This window comes from Zonotrichia albicollis, chromosome 17 (genome assembly GCF_047830755.1).
Source record: "Zonotrichia albicollis isolate bZonAlb1 chromosome 17, bZonAlb1.hap1, whole genome shotgun sequence".
Lineage (NCBI taxonomy): Eukaryota > Metazoa > Chordata > Aves > Passeriformes > Passerellidae > Zonotrichia > Zonotrichia albicollis.
Window position 1 is genome coordinate 8245219 of NC_133835.1, and position 17486 is coordinate 8262704.

At 50.4% G+C, this 17486-nt stretch overlaps 1 protein-coding gene across 1 annotated transcript; it reads left to right on the forward strand.

Moving 5' to 3' along the window:
* Positions 1–9706: 9706 nt before the first annotated feature.
* BPIFB2 (BPI fold containing family B member 2) lies at positions 9707–15032 on the forward strand. The gene is made up of 15 exons (XM_026795984.2): positions 9707–9977; positions 10196–10286; positions 10548–10652; positions 10784–10921; positions 11343–11388; positions 11635–11695; positions 11939–12030; positions 12151–12327; positions 12680–12721; positions 12845–13009; positions 13554–13621; positions 13909–13954; positions 14208–14271; positions 14373–14449; positions 14727–15032. The coding sequence occupies exons 1-15, from the start codon at positions 9809–9811 to the stop codon at positions 14793–14795; spliced, it is 1410 nt and encodes a 469-aa protein (XP_026651785.2). The 5' UTR covers positions 9707–9808; the 3' UTR covers positions 14796–15032.
* Positions 15033–17486: the final 2454 nt, after the last annotated feature.

Genomic DNA, 17486 nt, shown 5'->3' on the forward strand with positions numbered 1-17486 from the left:
GGTGACTTCCACTGCAAATATTTCCTTGGAGATATTAGGAGTTAGGTAAATCATTGAGCAACCTGTAGGTGCAGACCCAGCCAGCCCCGGGTGCCTGCTGTGGTTCATCATCCTTTCATCCTGCCTGGATGAGGACGTGGCTGAGATGTCATGCCCTGATAAAATACCTTTCTTTTTTTTTTTCCTTCTAAATAAAATTGATGTTCTGACTGAAAAACATGTCAAAACAATGGCCACCCCTGGCTGCTCATACTCCTGCAGTTCTCAGGGCTGCAGTGCTGAGCAGAAAGCCCCTGTGCGGGGATGTGCCACGTGTTGTGATAAATGAAGGACCAGGCAGCACCTTTTCCAGTGTAAAGACAGACTGTGGAGACATTAATAGAGCTGGATATTCCCTGTCCAGGCCACCAAGCCATGCCCAGCATTCCCATCCAACTTGCCTACAGCCTGATCAGTGTCACAGCCTAGCAGACTAGACCCTGGACTGACAGACTCTTTGGAGAAACACCACCTAACTGGGAAATGCTGTACTTATCTAACTGGTATGGAACTGCTTCCAAGTCCATCACCTCTGCTCAGAGTGCTCCAGAGGGATGAAGGTGGGATGTGTTTTAACAGGAAGAATCTGTTGAGAGCCTGATGCCATTGACCTGGAAGCTCCCAGGGCAGAACTTGTTGGTTTGGGGTCTTTCTGAAGTTCTGGAAGGATTGTTGATCCCATTGTGGGCACACCACCCCAGATGCAACAGATGTGCTGCAGCTCTCTGCAGGCCCCTGCCCTATTGCTGCCCAGGAGAACAGAGACACTGCAGCAGCTCTTTGGGGCTGGGAAAAGAAACCTCCCTCCATGGGCCCCACACCAAATGGGGCACACCCTGACAAGCCCAGCAAAAGCTGTCTGTGCTGAAGGGAGAAGGCACCAGCTAAAGGGACTGGGCTGATCTCCACTCCCTGATGTGCTCATTGACAACAGGAGTGGATGGCAATGGCTACTCCCCAGCTCTGCTGAAAAATAATCCAGAAAAATTGCTTGCTCAGTGCTAATACTTTCTGTAAACTTGGAAATAAATATTTCCAGCAGATTAGCCAGCTTTGGACACACATTATTTCCAGCTCTGAAAAAATATCTCTGTTAAAGGCCAAGGAAGGGGTGGCAAAGATAATCAAAGCACTGAAGGAGTTGTCACTCTCATTGCAACCTGATCAGCCAGGACCTCTGGAGCACAAAGCCCAGCTGTCATGGTGAGATCATGACCTTTGATAAGATGGACGAGGGTGTTAACAGGATGGTATTAAGTTATCATTTATCCTGAATCGCTTCATGGTCCAGGAGCCACTGTCCAAAACCTGAATCACCACGAAGACAGCCCCGACACTGGTCAGTGCACAGGGAAGGGGCAGGGTGGCAGCTCTGGGAACAGCTCCTGCCCAGTGACCTCTCAGGCATGACAGTAACTTGGCCTCTCCCCAGTGGCTGCTGAATGCAGAGGTCTCTGACCATTGGATATTTTGGAAAAACTGAAGCAAATTCCCATAAAGAGATTGACATGGTGATGTCCAAGTCTCGCTAAAGTGACTTTCAAAGCCCCAGGAGCACAGAGCCAAATTACTGAGTGAGGACAGAAACCAGAACGGATTTGGTCAGAGGGAGAAGAATAGGACTGGTGTGAACAGACATGCTTGCCTCAGTTCTGTGCTTGGATCACCTAAAATGAAGCTGTCAGGCAAACAGCAAGGGGCATGTACCCCCAAGAAGAGTTTGAGACCTTGACATCAGCAGGCTCCAGTCAGAGCAGGCTGGGGAAACGTCCTAGCTATGGATGGAAAATGAGGTGGATCTGCTCTGCTCTCCCACTGATGGCATCATCCAGACATGGCCTGTCTGCCTGAGGAAACCAAGGTTTGCCCTGGCATCCCTCTGGGACCACTGAGAGACTGGTGCATCCCTGCTGCTGAGGGATCAGGGCTTCTGGGTCTGTGTAGGGCTCCAGGGAACAGCTCTGGACAAGGCTGCACATCCACCCCAGGGCACCAGCACCAGGGACATGACAGCACAGCTCAGCAGCAGAGCTGCCTCATGAAAAATTAACTTGGTGTTCCCTGAGATTCCCAGCCTTGAATTCTCTAGGAAAGCTGTGGACAGATATTTGGATTCGTTTTTTTGCTCTGCTCAAAGACTTGAGACTCAAACTGTCCAATTTGTTTGTTAGCTAACACAAGAACAATAAGGAAAATCTTGCAGGGACATGAAGAGAGGCATCACAAACCCCAGTTTTTGTGGGGAGCTGGTTTTACAGCTCCTTCCTCACTGTTGAGGACTCCCAAGGAGAATGATTCCTTACACATGATGCAGAACAAATCCCTGTGGAGAACAGACAGGGTTTTTGGAGCCTGCCTCCCCAGCAGGTTTTCCTGGGAGTAATTTCCTAAAAAAAACCCACAAAAATCTTTCCAAAGATATCCTCGATTCAGTGCCAGCTTCCTGTCACCAGGAAAAGATGTTCAAATCATGTCAGCTCGATGAAATCAGGATCAAAGCTGTTTATTGACTTGCTAATGACAAGAAATTATCCAGGAGTCAGTGAGTTACACACTCAGGATCGATATGAGTGAAGCAGCTGATAAATACCAGCACCAGCCCAAACCTAACTCCTTCTGGGGTCCTAAATCCCTGGGCACACTCCCCATCCCTCACACATGCGCACCCCTGGGAGCAGGGGGTCACTTTCTTGCACCCATCTTATGGGGGTGTGGGTGGTGCATCCTGACAGTGCAAATGTGATTTATTTAGGGATAAATAAAATAAATAAATAAATAAATAAATAAATTTATTATTTATTCAGTTCTTTCAGAGCACAGCCTCTGCCCAGCCATGCCCAGCTGGATCTGACAGTGCTCAGCAGGACAGTCTCACTATGGGGTCATGAGGCCTTTTTATTTCAGTGTGTGGAGTCAAACTCTTGGAAAGCCAAAGAAAGGAAGAGACACCCCAGGAAGAGCAGGACCCTGCTGCTCCCTCCCCATCCATTCCCATGAGTCCTGGCCACAGTGGGGATTGGGGACTGCAGCCACAGAGTCCCCATCCCTCAGGTCTCAATGACAGGCATGTCCTGCACCAGAGTGTTCTGTGGATTTAACAGCAAAAAGCACATGGGTGGGATTTAACAGTTGATTCTGTGTTTGTGTGTGATGGACTAATGGCACCAAGCCCAGGGGTGGCCCAGGGTATGGCAAAGCCACCATGGCAGTGTCCGTCCCTTGTCCCCACTGATGTTGCAGGTGCTGCCCAGCAGGTCAGACAGGATCCCTGCACACAGCACCCCTGAAAGGAGCAGGAGACACTGCCAGAGACACCTTGGCCATGGTGGGCACTGCCAGCATCTCCAGCATTTCCCTGCCCACCAAAGGATTTGGGAGTACTCACAGGGAAAAACAACAGAGTGGGAATTCTTGGGTTTGTGTATTTTAGTTTAGTCTCTGCTTTTGGCATACTTTCCCCATGAGTTAAGTAGATAAATGGATGCTGCAAGATGGGGAATTTTGCTGCCATTTCAGTTGGGTTTGGGTGTGGTTAAGGGAGATGTGTTGATTTTTGGAGATTTCAGAAAGGCAAAGAACAGTGATAGCAGGGGTGGGGAGTTGATTCTGAGGACAGAGCAATGCTCCAGGAGGCCTCAGAGAAGCTGTCTGCATCCTTTGCTGTGGCTCTGTGCATGCAGGCCGGTCCCTCCTGCCTCTGAAGGGCTTGGCAGACAGAGCCTGGCTGGAGGCACTGCCCAGCACTCCCTCCTCCAGGTCCTCTGCAATGTAAGGGTGACAAGTGACTGTCCCAGCAGAACCCTGACAGTGCTGGGCTCTGGAGGGATGTCCCAGGGTCCCACCCCACAAGGGAGTTACTGGTGGCCAAAACTCTCCAAGAATGCACATTGGGAGTAGGGTTTACTTCTGAGCATTTGTGCCTGGGGGGAAAACAGTTTAGGAGGCTGATTTATCATTTCTTATTCCTTGAAATATTATTCCTTGAAATAACATTTTCATTTTCAGGACACACTTCCAGTGGGAGCAGAGCTTTGAAGCTGCCAGACCACAAACATCAGGAGCTCCACTGTTGGTTACACAAACCAGGGCTTGCCTCAGTTTCCTCTGTCCTTGGCTGAACTGGGTTGCTCTGGATTAAACCTGCCTTAAACTGAGCAAAGAGGAGGGCCAGATCTCCACAGGTATCTGACTAAAATGGACTGACTTTATGATGTGTTGGGGGCTGCAAGTCTGCCCTTTGACAGACTTTGGGAATGAGGTGCTCAACCCCAAGGGCAGCTCTGTTTGAGCATCACATCCCTGCCTCTCAGGCTGGGACAAGGGGGATTCCAGCAGCAGCACTGCAATTGCTGCATAAACCCAGGGATGGCTGGAAATGCTGCTTTTCATCAGTCTGAAAGCTCCTTTGTGTGGCAAAACTGTGAAATGTGTTACAGTGCACGGAGAAGAAGGAGGAGGCGGAGGAGGAGAAGGAGAAGGAGGAGAGGGAGGAGGAGATGAGCTCTGGGAAACAGGGATGGGAGGAGGATGGGACTTACCAGAGCTGGCAGCACTTTCTGAAGGGTGCTGTGAAGGACCTTGCTCACAGCTTGGGCTGCATGCTGGGCAGGGAGAATCATCACCCTCAGAGCCCTCACACAGCCAGCAATAATTATTTATTGAAGATCAAAGGTGGGAAAGTCACTGGCTAAAGAAATTGATCTGGTACGGATTAGGGCAAAATTTGCCTCGTGTCTAATAAAATGTGTTTTCTCTCTTTGCAAATCTTTTCTCAATAATGCCATCTTCTGGTTTTCAATGAAGCTGAAGGTTTACATCCCTAAAAGAAGCTCTGACAGTCTGGAGTACAAAGCAGACAAATATGCACATTGCATGGAATAGCACAACTAGAGCTGGTCTGAATTTGTCCATAAAATCTTTGTTTAGTAGGAAAAAAAACCTGCAAAAAGTGTTTGTGTGCTGCAAAAATCCAAACCTGAAGACTGAAACCTCTAACAGTGCTGTGACCTGCCCCTGAGGAATTTCCAATCCTGGCAAACCAGTGATGTGTCCTTTGGGATTTTCCTGATGGGGGGATTGTTCTGACACTGACAAAGGGGATGTGGGAGCTCTTGGGGCTGAACCTCAGGGTGCCCATGGTGTCCTGCCCAGCCACCCTCCAACCATCAGGTTTGTGGTTTCCATGTTCCTGCTGTAAAACTGCTCAGAGCAGGGTTTGGTGAGCACAGGATAAACCCCAGGGATGAGTGAGCCCCCACATCCCCCAGCCATGCTCCCCATGGGCACTGGCTCCCATTGACCTTTTCCCAGTGATTCCCATTTGGACTAAGCCATGAAGAGCCCTGAGCCAGGAGAAAACACCAGAAAGATCACCAGGAAACAGAAACTTTTCACCCTCAGGCTGAACGAAAGACAGAGGAAAAGAGCTGGGTAAGGGGGAACAGTCAGAGCCTGATGCCCAGGATTTTTGCTTACAGCAAAGTCACCTCTTGCTGATATTCTCATTACCATTTTCTTTCCCATCGTGTTCAAACTTTCCATTTAAATCTGCTTTTAAATTTAGAAACATGTTTCTTCCCAATGAAAAATCACACGGTCTAATTTGGAAAAAAAAATCAGGAAAAAATTGTTTTGGCATTCAAAACACTTCCATGCCCCCATCCAGGATGGATCTGGGGGATAGAGGACTGGCTCTGATCCCCCAGAAATTTGGGGGTTGCATTGGGACATCTAAAGCTGGGACACTGCAGAGCTGCCACACCTGCCCCGGACCATGCTGAGGCAGGAGCTGAGGCACTTTGTTGCCTTTAAGTTACATTTCTTTGTGTGTTTGTAGACACAGCCATGCAGAAAATCACCAGCTTTAATATCCCACTTGTTAGCAGGGAGTGATTGGTGGCTGCCTCCGGGCTGACACTTCCCAGCCTCCCCCTTTTCCCTGCCTGTCCCTGTTCCGGGCTGGAGCTGTGGCTCATCACTCACCCCTGATGCCTTCCCTGGCCTTGGTCTTGGGGTTTTTTATTTCACAGCTTCCTCTGCCATTTTCTGCAGAACATCACTCCCATTTAGAGCAGCTGGGACTGCTGGAGGATTCGCAGAATATGAGGAGTTCAGCACAAACCCCCCAGGGGAGAGCCTGCGCTGGAGGGTGAGGGGTTGCAGTGTATCATAAAAAATATCTCCATTAACAAATTCCATCCCAGCACACCCAGGACCCCTGCTGATCCTCTGCAGAGAGGTAAGGAACAGCCAGTCTACAAAAGCTGACTGAGAAGGGGGAGAACCAAAAGAATGAAAGGGGATACTGTTGTGTGAGCTGGTCCCTGAGGGTTTCCAACATCTGCCAATATAAATAATTTCACTGATAAATCTGGAAGTCTGGGTAAGCTCTCACTCTTGGATCCCAAATGAAAGCTCCCAGCCAACAGAGACTTGTGCACCAAGTGTGAAGGAAAAACCTCATCTGTTTAATTATGTGGTACAGACAGAAGTGGGAGTGAAAAGAAAGCTAAGATGGGCAGTGGCAAATTCTGCTCCTGGAGACAACCACACATGTAATTGTGACTCTTGGAGGAGCAGCTCCCCAAAGGTTGGTGGGGTTGTACAAACAGTGGGGGGCTCAGCTGGGGGATAAAACAGTGAAAATTGTGGAAACCTCAATAACATTCTTACTGATTTCAGGCAGGGTTAGAGTGAGGATGAGAACTTGCACCTGCCCACAGAATGGGCCCCTCAGCCCCAACCCTGCCCTAATTCCACCACAGGACACCCACACACCCCACCAGGCTGCAAGCAGGCTGCTCAGAACCCTCCTCCAGCCTGCTGCTGTCCCTTTGGCCACCACTGTGTCCTCCCCATCCCTCCTGGGTACCCCACCCAGCAGGACCCAGCTCTGGGAGCTCAGCCTGGTGAGGTAATGCAGCACAAAGTAATTTATTTCCTCTCTTCATTTCTGTATAAAACTTGTCATGAGGTTTAATCCGTCATTACCTCCCTCCCAGAGCTGTGCTCGGTGGCCTGCTGCTAAGCCCAGACAAGGAGATTTACATCTTATCTAACAGGAGTGTAAGATTTATGGATAACTCCCGACAAGGAGCACATCATGCCAGAAAGACACTTTTGTGCTAGTAACTTGATCAGTCATTATGCTGTGAGTTGACATCTAATTAAGCCTCCACAGGCATCATCAGGTCCAGAACAGCTCTTCAGGAGGAGAAAATCCACCTCTAAGCAGCGTGGTGGCAGCTTATCCCCAACCCTTGCACTGCTGGAACAGATAATAACGCTCCCCAGAAAATCCCCAATCTCAGGGAGAGCTGGTGATATCACCTGCACTGGGAAAAGGAACCACAGGGGCAAATTCCCAATTGCTGCTCTAAAACACACCAAACACTCATTTCTCAGAGGCTTTCCCAGGCTGTGTCCATGTCCCTGCCAAAGTCAGATCCCACAGAACGCCTCCCGTGGCCGCAGGGGACTCGTCTGAGGGTTACAACTTCCTCGATGGATTTACTTTTCTGAGCGCATTTCTTGCTTCTCAATGGGCTGCCTACACCAGCATGGAAGTGTAAATCCTGCTCTCCCTTGGCAGGCTGCTCCATCTTCATATTTCCTCCTGACACTGCTCCAGGATGCCTTCGATGGAAATGCTCAGCGTGGCTGGAATGCTGCTTTTCTTGGCATTTCCCTGCCATGCTGAGCGGGAAAGCAACACCGTGCTGGGGGTGTTTGAATGTGTCAAGATGCACCTGGGAGCAGAGCCCGGCTCCTCACATCACTGAGGCACAAAGGACAATGGCTGCAGGTGTTTCAATAAGCCTTGAACACCTCACCCCAGAGCCAAAATGGGCAGCTCAACCCTCTCTGGGACACTGGTCATGCTGAGCTCATGGGGAGGGATGGGGGGAAGCCGGAACACAAAGAGGAGCTGGTGAGGCCATGCAGGGTGTGTGTGTGTAATGATGTTTGCAGGCGGGCCATGCTCTGTCCTCCAGGCCAAGAGGAAGCAGAAACATGACAGACATCAAGCACAGGAAGAAGAGGGTTTTATTCCCTGCCATGAAGGGTTTCAATGTTTGTGGAGATATTATCAAAGGGAGTGGGTGCCACTGATTGTATTCTCAGCCAATTGTAATAAATATTGCCAGTGGCTTTTGATAGGGGATGGGTTTAAGAAAGGAAGGGATTATTGCACATGGGCCATTTCAGATCTTCTGTCTGGTCTAAAACTCACTTAACCCAATAGAAACACTTCTGTTACCTTCAAAAGACTTACTGAGTCCTGATGGAACCAAGAATATTCTTAATAAATTGCCAGGATCTCCCTCAGGTCATGTTCAAGTTTCATCCCCTCTGGTCTGAGCTCCTGAGCCAGGAGAGTGACACAAACCACAGCAGCCTCTCATAGAATCCTGGAGGAGTCTGTGTTGTCAGGAACCCTAAAGCTCATCCAGTTCCAAACCCCTGCCTTGGGCAGGGACACCTTCCTCTAGACTTTTCCAAGCCCCATCCAGCCTGGCCTTGAACACTTCCAGGGATGTGGCAGCCACAGCTTCTCTGGGCAAGCTGTGCCAGGGCCTCACCACCCTCACAGGGAAGAATTTCTTCCTAATCTCTAACATAACCCTGCCCTCTGTCAGTTTAAAGCCATTGCCACTTGTGCTGTCATTCCATGGCCCTGTCACAAGTCCTCTGCAGCTCTCTTGGAGCCCTTTTAGGCACTGGAAGGGGCTCAAAGGCCTCCCTGGATCTTTCTCCTCTCCAGGCTGAACAGCCCAAGCTCTTTCAGTGTGTCCATAGCAGAGGTGGACACAGAGCTGCTGTCCCTGTGGTGTTCAGAAGAAAGGGTGGCTGCAGAGCAAAGAAACCCACGTTTGCTTTCTAACAATGTTTGATTTCTTGGCACCCTCTCCCCAGAGGCCTTTCTTTGTGCTCCTCAGGCACACCACACTGAAGACAAGCTGCCCCAGCACCTGCTGTTCAATCCTTCACCTCCCTGGGTCAATGGCCAAAGTAATTAATTCCATGGGGAAACAATAAAAATGGTACAAAAAACAAAATGTCCCCCCAGTGTCCTGGTTCCCAGCCCTCTTTGCCAATTCCTACCCCATCAGCTTGGTTGGGAGGACATATAAAACCAGCAGGATTTCTCAGTGTGGCCACAGCAAGACACAGACTGAGTCAGAAGCATGGGAAGACCAGCCAGGAGAGGTAAAGATCCTTTTGCAAACTGAATAACTTGATACAGGCATTGCTCCTACTTTTGTGTCTCTCCATAAGGGTCAACATTCATGAGAAGTGATGCTTCCTGCAAAGACTGAGATAAATATGTATGTTTTCTGCAGGTTAAGCTTTCTGAATTACTTGTTTTCATAACATTGTAAGAGCATTACAGACATTAGAAACGATTCCCAAATGTTTTTCAGAGACAGATAACACTTTCACCTTTTCATTTGACTCTATAACTCCTCCATAACTTCCATTCCTTCCTCTATTAATTTTAGCTTCTGTTTATTTGCTATTTTTATACCAGTTGTGGCCATTCTGTGTTCCTCAGTAAGTGAGATATTGCTGCAGGCACTGTTCTAGCTCACAAGATTACAAAGGCTCTTCAAGGCTGAGCTTTCTGTCAGTGCTTTTGAGACACCACACGAGAGCTGCGGGCTGTTATTGCACCAGAGCTGACAAGCTCCACACCACAGCCCCAGCCGAGGAGCAGATCTGTGGCTCTGTGCCTCAGTGGCCAGGCAAGGGCCACGTTGTTCTGACCATGCTGCTGGGGGTGCCCTCTCCTTCCTCTTCTTTCTCTCCTCATCCCGCAGGCGCCTGCGTGGCGATGCTGCGCACCCTGAGCATCCTCCTGAGCCTCCTGGTGCCAGCTCACAGCACCAGGTCACCCGACTGTGGGGGCATCCTCACCCCCTCTGGGCTGAGATACCGTAAGTGCAGCCCCACCCCTCCCATGCCAGCAGCAGCTGCTGGCACCTTCCACACCAAACGCTGGCACCCCAATCTGATGCCACTCCTCAGCTCACCTGCCTCACCCCCTGCCCATTGCTGGCAGCAGGGGGTCAGTAAGGGATGGAAATGGGTTTCAGTCTGTCCATCAGGGCACAAGCTCCAAAAGGTCTCATAAAACATCTGCTCTGTTTTGCAGTTGCTGAAGTTTCAAAGCCACATGCAGAGTCAGTCCTCAGGAGGGACCTCATGGACTCAGCCCCAGCACCATCTCCCACCTCCCCAAGTAGGTGAGTTGCCCTCTCTTGCCCCTGCCATACCCACACTGCTGTTTGAATATTGGGACGAAAGGGACTTTGCCAGCGAGAACAAAAATCCTCCTGCAGACCAGGAGGTTTAGAAATGAGGTCCTGTCTCCTTTATCAGTGCCCAGCAGCAGCAGAACCCACGCTGCCCTCAAGGCATGGATTTATCTGTGCAGATGTCATGAACTTTTGGGGTTTCTCAGGGTCTGTGCTGGTCTCCCAACACCTTCCTTTCTGCTCCAGCAGGAACCAAATTATCTCTGTCAAAGTGGACAAGTTTTCCCTGACCCTCATCCCTGACACAGGGATGAGGCTGAGCATCGAGGTGGACCTGGGCATCTCATCTGCCCCGTGAGTGCTGGGGCTGCCAGGCTGGAACCAGCCCAAGCTCCTGGCTTGAAGGCACCTGCAGGAGCAAGGGTGGCCTGGGGGGAGTGTGGCCAGAGCACCCCCCAGCTCCAGCCCTCTCCTCTCCTCCCCAGCTCAAGCACCAAGGAGATGAGGCTGTCCATCCTGGCAGACCTCCACGTGGACATGAACCCCGAAGGGAACCTGGAGATGGTGACCTCTGACTGCAAACCCACCCTGGAGGAGGTGCAGAGCACCGAGGAGACAGACAGGTCAGCCCCACAGCTTTCCTCCTTGTTGGGTTTGGGTAAAGGGGTGAAAGAAGAAACTGAGGCACAAATGTTTCTAGGCATTGGACTGAGACTTGCTCACTGCCCTCAAAGCTAACAAAGGCCAATACTAAAACTTTACCTTCATGGGAGGAGCTTTGCTCTACTTTTGGGGTGGTTTCCCCATTTTAAGAGAGTCTCAGTCACAAGGGAGTGGTACTTTTAGAGCTGTGCAGCTGGAATGCTTTTAATGTAGGTCCAGAGGCTATTCTCCAGGAGTTTGTGATTCTGAATTGTAATCATAGCTTGATAGAAAACAGTGGTAATTCTGTCTCTGGGTGCCTTTTGGGTCACATAAAAGACACTCACCCACCTTTGGCTGATCTGCTTTTCTCCTAACTTCCATTCTGTTGTTTTTACCCAGCAAGTCCTCGAGCTCAGACGTGGACAAGCAGATCAACGTTGAAAAAGTAAGATAAAGTAAGATAAAGTTTGTAAACTTTGACTCTGTAAGAGTCAGAGCACTTCAGCACTTCTACCTGGTGCTTTTCCAGATTCCCCCCACAGCTCTGTGCTCACTGGACACTGCCATTGTACCCTGGCTCCTGCTTCAACCAATGGCAACACCCACCTCAGAGACTTTCTGGGTTCACCCAGTGCCAACAGACCCCCATGTCCATCTATCACCTCTTTTCTCTTTGTTCTTTATTCCACAGATCTGCCTGGAAGTCTCCAAGTTGCTGCTTTTCCCAAATGAACGGCTGATGTCTCTGGCAGGTGGGCAGTTGGCTTTCAGTCCCATTGTGGACTGAGGGTTTCAAGGAGCATTTTGGAGCAGATTGGGAGGTGGGACAAATTCCTACCCTGCAGTAGCAGAGGCTCTGCTGCCATCATCTCCCTGGGACCTGCTCCCTCTGCCCAGCTCTCTCCCTGTCTCTTTTACTCTGGAAACCCAGACACTTCCCAGAGCCTGTCACTCCTTCCCTCCTCTTCCTGAGCATGCCTCTGCTCCATTTGCAGCTCCATTCCCCATCACACCCAACTGCCAAGTCCAGTACCTGCCCCTGGCTGCCCCCATGTACTCTGAGCAGGGAATCATCATCTCTTTGCAAGTAAGTCCTCACTTTCCAGCTCTTACAGCCCAGCTCCAGTCCTTGGAAGAGCTTCTTCCACCAAGTGCTACAGCCCTGAGACACTTGAAATTCATTTTCTCTTTGCCTGTGTCCCTGCAGACAACTTTCCAAGTGGCAGGGGCAGCAATCCCCCTGCCTGTCAGCCCTGTGCCTTTCAGCATGCCCGAGCCAGCAAGATCCAGCCCTTCCCACCTCATCCTGGCCTTCTCTGAGCACTTCTACACCAGCTTGTTCTCTGCCTTGGAAGAGTCTGGAGCCCTCAACGTGAGTCTCCTGGTGAGTGGAATGAGGGAGGGAGGAAGGAAGGAGTGGGAGATACACACTTGGAGGGACAGCCCTGCCCTGGGAATGTCTTGGAGGAACCACAAGCCCTACATAAAAATAAGAGTGTGTCCAAGACCCTGCAGGAGTCCCAGCCCCTCACACCCAAGCTCCTAAAAACATTCCGGGTCTAATGGAGCATGGAGAGTTTGCCATGAGGAGTAACCTGCACACTGCTCCTGGCATGGGCTGGTGTGAAGAGGGCTCCTGCACATACCCAGGGGTGGGATGGGGCTCATCAGAGGGGCTGCACAGAGCCCTGGAGCAGCCCCATGGCTCTGATCACGAGCTGTGCGTTGTGTTTCAGAGCTCTCTGACCACGGCCACCTTGGCTGAGAGGATCACTCAGGTGGGTTGCTGTCCCTGTACCCCCAAGAGGCACAAGCCCAGCTCAGGCTGTGTCCCCCAGCTGCCCACCCTGGGGCTGCAGGAGTGGCTTCCATGCCCAGAAACATTCCCACTCCCTCGGCAGATGGGCTCCCTCTTCCAAGAGGACCTGCCAGTGGTGCTCCAGGCTGTGACCCGGAGCTCTCCTCACGTGGTGCTGGAGGAGGACAAAGCAATCGTGCAGCTCTTCCTCACTGCCCAGATTGGAGCAGGACCATCTCCCTTCCAGAGCTTCCTGAGTGTCAACGTGGTGGGTGTGGAGGCCTGGGGAGCATGTGCTGAGTGTGCCCCTGCTGCCCACAGGCACTGCCCTTCCCCTGAGCCCCAGTGCAGCCTCTGCAGGGGCTGGCTCAGCCTGTTCCATCAGTGCTCCTCTTGTCAGTGCACCAGAAACCAGAACCTCATTCCAAGCACTAAAAAAGTAGGAACATTTATTAAAAGAGTTGCATGACAAATGTATGCTGAGCTCCCACTCAGCCCTTCACATCCTCCTGGACAAGGATGGGGACATTCACTTCAGAAGCCACATGCAACAAATTCACTTTTTCGTTCTACCAGGAAAAATTTTACCCCCGAACAAATTTCCCAATTTCACTGCAGCACCACATTCAACTGCTGTGACTGTGACCCCAAAATCACTCCAGCTTCTCTAAATCAGCGCTGTTTGCCCATGTGGCATCGTGCAGGATGCAGGGAGCACACTGCAGGAGGCAGCACGTGGATGGGCACCTCACACCCTACAAAGCCAAAATGGGGTTGTTTCCTCACTGATCCTGCCCTCTGTTCCCCCACAGGACGTGACTGCCAGGCTCCAGATCAGCGTCGCTGACACCAGGATGATCATCTCTGTGGCAGCTGTAGAGTAATGACCCTTCTGCCCTGCAGGAGCCCCAGGGGACACGTCCCACTCACAGCAGGGAAAGGAGAGCCAAACTGGGCTGGAGAGGGTTTTAGATTTTAGAGTTTGGGCATTGCAGACATGGCTTCTTCTCCAGGGAGACAGTGAAATTCCAGAAACATGGCTAGAGAGAAAAGTGGGAACTGCAGCTTCCACATCCCACAAAGGCCCAGATGGGGAGATTGGGGAAACAGGAAACTGCTTAGTACAGCTCAGCACCAGCAGCTCCTCTGCTGCTCTTTGTTTTCCAGGGACATCGAGCTCAGCCTGGCCACCTCTGATGTGGGTCCTATACTGGTGGGTACCTCCAGCTGTGGCCACTCCTGGCACCATCCTCCAAGAGCCTGGTGCCCCTCAGCTGCCCCAGCCATCCTGGGCAGGGAAATGTGGGAATACTGACTTTGAGTGCTTGCTGCACCTGATGGGAGGGACAGCTGAGTCCTTGTGGGATGGGAAGAGGGGCAGTGAGCATCAGGACCCTCTCACTGGACTCTGCCCCTCTCCTCCTGCTTTAGCCCACACCATGAGCTGACCCTGCCTTTCCCCACAGGCTGCCCTGCTGGAGGAGCTGTTCCTGCCCACACTCCGTGAGGAGGTGCCAGCCCAGATAAACAGTGAGGAGATGGGAGCTCTGCGGGTGCTGCCATGTGGGAAGCTCAGCATGGACCCAGGCAGCACTCAGCTGGCAACTCTCCCTTTTCTTTCTTTCTCTCAGAGGTCCTGAGACAAGGGGTTTTCCTGCCCCACATCGCCAGTTTCACTTACACCGATGTCAACATCACCATCCACAAGGTAACAAATAAGACATTTAAACTGCTCCCTGCTGTGCTTGATTTAAAGGAAGCCTGGGAGCAATGCTAACCTCCCAGCTCCAGGATAAATCAGAGCCTGATTGTCCAGCCCTGGTAACGTGCAGGACCAAGTTCCACTGCCTTAAACAGGCCCAGCCCCTCTTTAGCCCCGTGGACACAGGCAGTGGCTGGGGCCATGGGGGTGATGGCGAAGCCCTGTTTTGGCCGATGGAGCCACACAGGCACCATGCACAGTCCTCCTTCCTTCCTTCCTTTAGGATTATGTCTTGATCCCCTGCAACCTCCAGCTGGAGGCAAGGACTGGAGAGGCAAGAACCTGGGAGTGAAGTTCGGTGTCTGGAGTGGAACAGTGGCAGAATCGATCAGTTGACTCTCACACCGTGCTCTGTGGTTTGCCACTGCTTGAAATGTTGAAAAATCTTCTTTCTTGACTTACTAAAACATCGTGGTTTTATATTCTGGATAATAATGGTGTTGTACTAGCAGCTCTGTCTTCCAGCCCTGCTCCTGGTAGTTTTGTTGCACAGAGGATGGATTGTAACAACGTTCTGTGCTTTAATTAAACATTTCTCTTTAACTCTGCATTTGTTGGTGTGACTATTGACATTTTTCCCCCCTCAATAATTTGCACCTCTAAACAGATAAATTTTGCCCATCATGTCCAGACCCTACATTTAATTAATCCCACTCATTTACGAGGATGCAAAACAGACTCGTGCCTCTCAGCTGCAGAACAACACAGTCCCTACAAGGAGAGATCTTTCATCTGCTTTTCCTCCATGTCTCGTGTTACTATGGGAACATTACAGCTGGTGAATTTCCCGGGTCAGAAAGAAGAGGAGGGGGAGGAAATCAGTCTGCAGAATGGTTTCTAATTTTAGACCTGAAGGCAGTTATATTTTCAACACTTTGCTTCTGAGGAAGCTCATCACAGAGGAGATGCTGAATGGGAGGTGACTGCAGGCGCCGGCACCGTGCTCGCTGGCATTGGGATGCTCTTTCCTACTGACCATACACATCTCCAGGTTGTTCAGGAACATAAAGGGGTAAAAAAACACCCACAGCAGACACAGGCATCCAAAAGGGGAGGGTGGGTGGTAACAGATCTTCAAAAGCTGCCCCAGTCACTCAGTCACTGGGTGCTGTTGGCATCTACCCCAGACAGGGAGAACATGAGGCTGTGCTGATGCCCAGGAGAGGAATCCTTGTCCCTGAGCATGCAGCCCAGGAGGAGAATCCTCATCCCTGACCATGCAGCTCCCACCTCAGCTCTCCCACAGTGATGCTTCACGTAACCACGAAACTTTATTAATTATATCTACATCTGCTTTCACTGCTACAACTATACCCATCATTTCTAGCCTCTGCTGAAAAACACTTCAAAACCTTCTATTTCAAAGCCTCTGAAATAGGAAAAGCAAACAAAACAAGCCAGCTTGATTTACTGCAAGGAGTAAAGAACCCTGAAGGTTTATATGCCCGGAGTGGGGACCTGACTAATGATGTTAATGCCTGAGGTTGGCCATAGCAGAAACAGCTCCTTATAAAAGCTTCCTGGTAGAGCTGCAACCATTATTCTTTGACTAATATATGTTAAACCAGTTTCCCAAAAGGAATAAGCTACAGGAGTGAAAAGATGCATTTCTTTGGCAGGGAATATTCTGGCTCCAAGCTCCACTGCATGACTCTGCCTCTCAGGTGCAGGGCTGGAGTCTCAGGAGCTGCACCCACAACTCTCAGCCCCACCTGGGAATAGCCACAGCTTAGAGCTGCCTCATGCTGGACAATGAGGGTCATCTGCTGCTCCCCCCAGTCACCCCATTTACTGAGACCCCCAGCACAGCCAGGGAAAAGGAATGCTGAAAGAATTGTTTGCATTAGCCCTCTTGGCAAACACAGAATCCGTCACTTTCCCGGGCAGTCCTGCAGGAGGAGCTGCCTGGTGACCCCCAGCTTCCCTCACTACTGCACATGGAGCAGCACATACCAGCCAGATGGTTCAAACCCCAGAGCAGGGGGAACAAACCCCTTCTCCAGCCCCCACAAAACAGCAGAGGGGTGAAGCTTTTGCCAGGGGCGTTGCTGGAGCAATAACAGAGAGCTCCAACAAACCCCCAAGCCGCCAGCAGCACAGCCAGGCCTTGGCAGCCCCTCCTGCTGCTCACCCAGCAAAAGATTTCCCAGCCTGCCAAGGTTCCAGTGTTAAAGAAACTTTCCTGAACAGGGTTATCCCAGCTGTTAAGGGTTCTGGATTGCAGTTTCCTGCTCTGGATATACTCCTGAAGCCATTAGAAATTCAGAGCATTAGATGTACAAGTTGAGAAGTGACAAGTACCATTGAGAAGATGCTGCCTTTCCCTTTGGAAAAGGCTCCTCTGCTGCTTCCCCCTCAGTTCCATGTGATGAGCAGCACGATGGAGGCCAGGCTGTCAGAACCCAGGAAATTCCTCTGGCTGCCCTGGAGGGCTTGAGCCCCTGCCTGGGGGGCTCAGAGACCTTGGCACAGAGCCCAAGACCCCTGTGCCTTTGATTTTGCCCTTGGAAAAAACAACTACCAACCTTTATATGAAGAATTACAAGTCAAAAGAGTTTAAGTAGAATAATAGTTAGTTTGTCGCTAAGTGAAAAATAGATTTTTAAGGTTTTTAGGATAGGTGCTCAAAGTCCCAAGACAGAAGAATCTAGGTGTGTCCAGTCTTTCTTCTTCTTCTTCTTCTTAGCCTCCATCTTCTGCTGTGATGTTGGCATTTTTAGATTAGTTTAGAGTAGAAACTCACTGTCTAACATAAGTGATAAGTATTAAGAATAGTGTACAGGTAGTTTTTAGTATAAAAAGATAACACCACCCCAAAGACAAACAATGTCCCTCAACCCAACCTGCCAAACAGACCTCAGCAAGTCAAAGAAAGAATTTTATAAATAAGAAACAATAAACAACCTTAAGAACAAAAATTAAAAATTCTAACTCCTTCTTCGACCGCTGAGCTAAAAACAAAACTTTGTATCACATCTCAAAG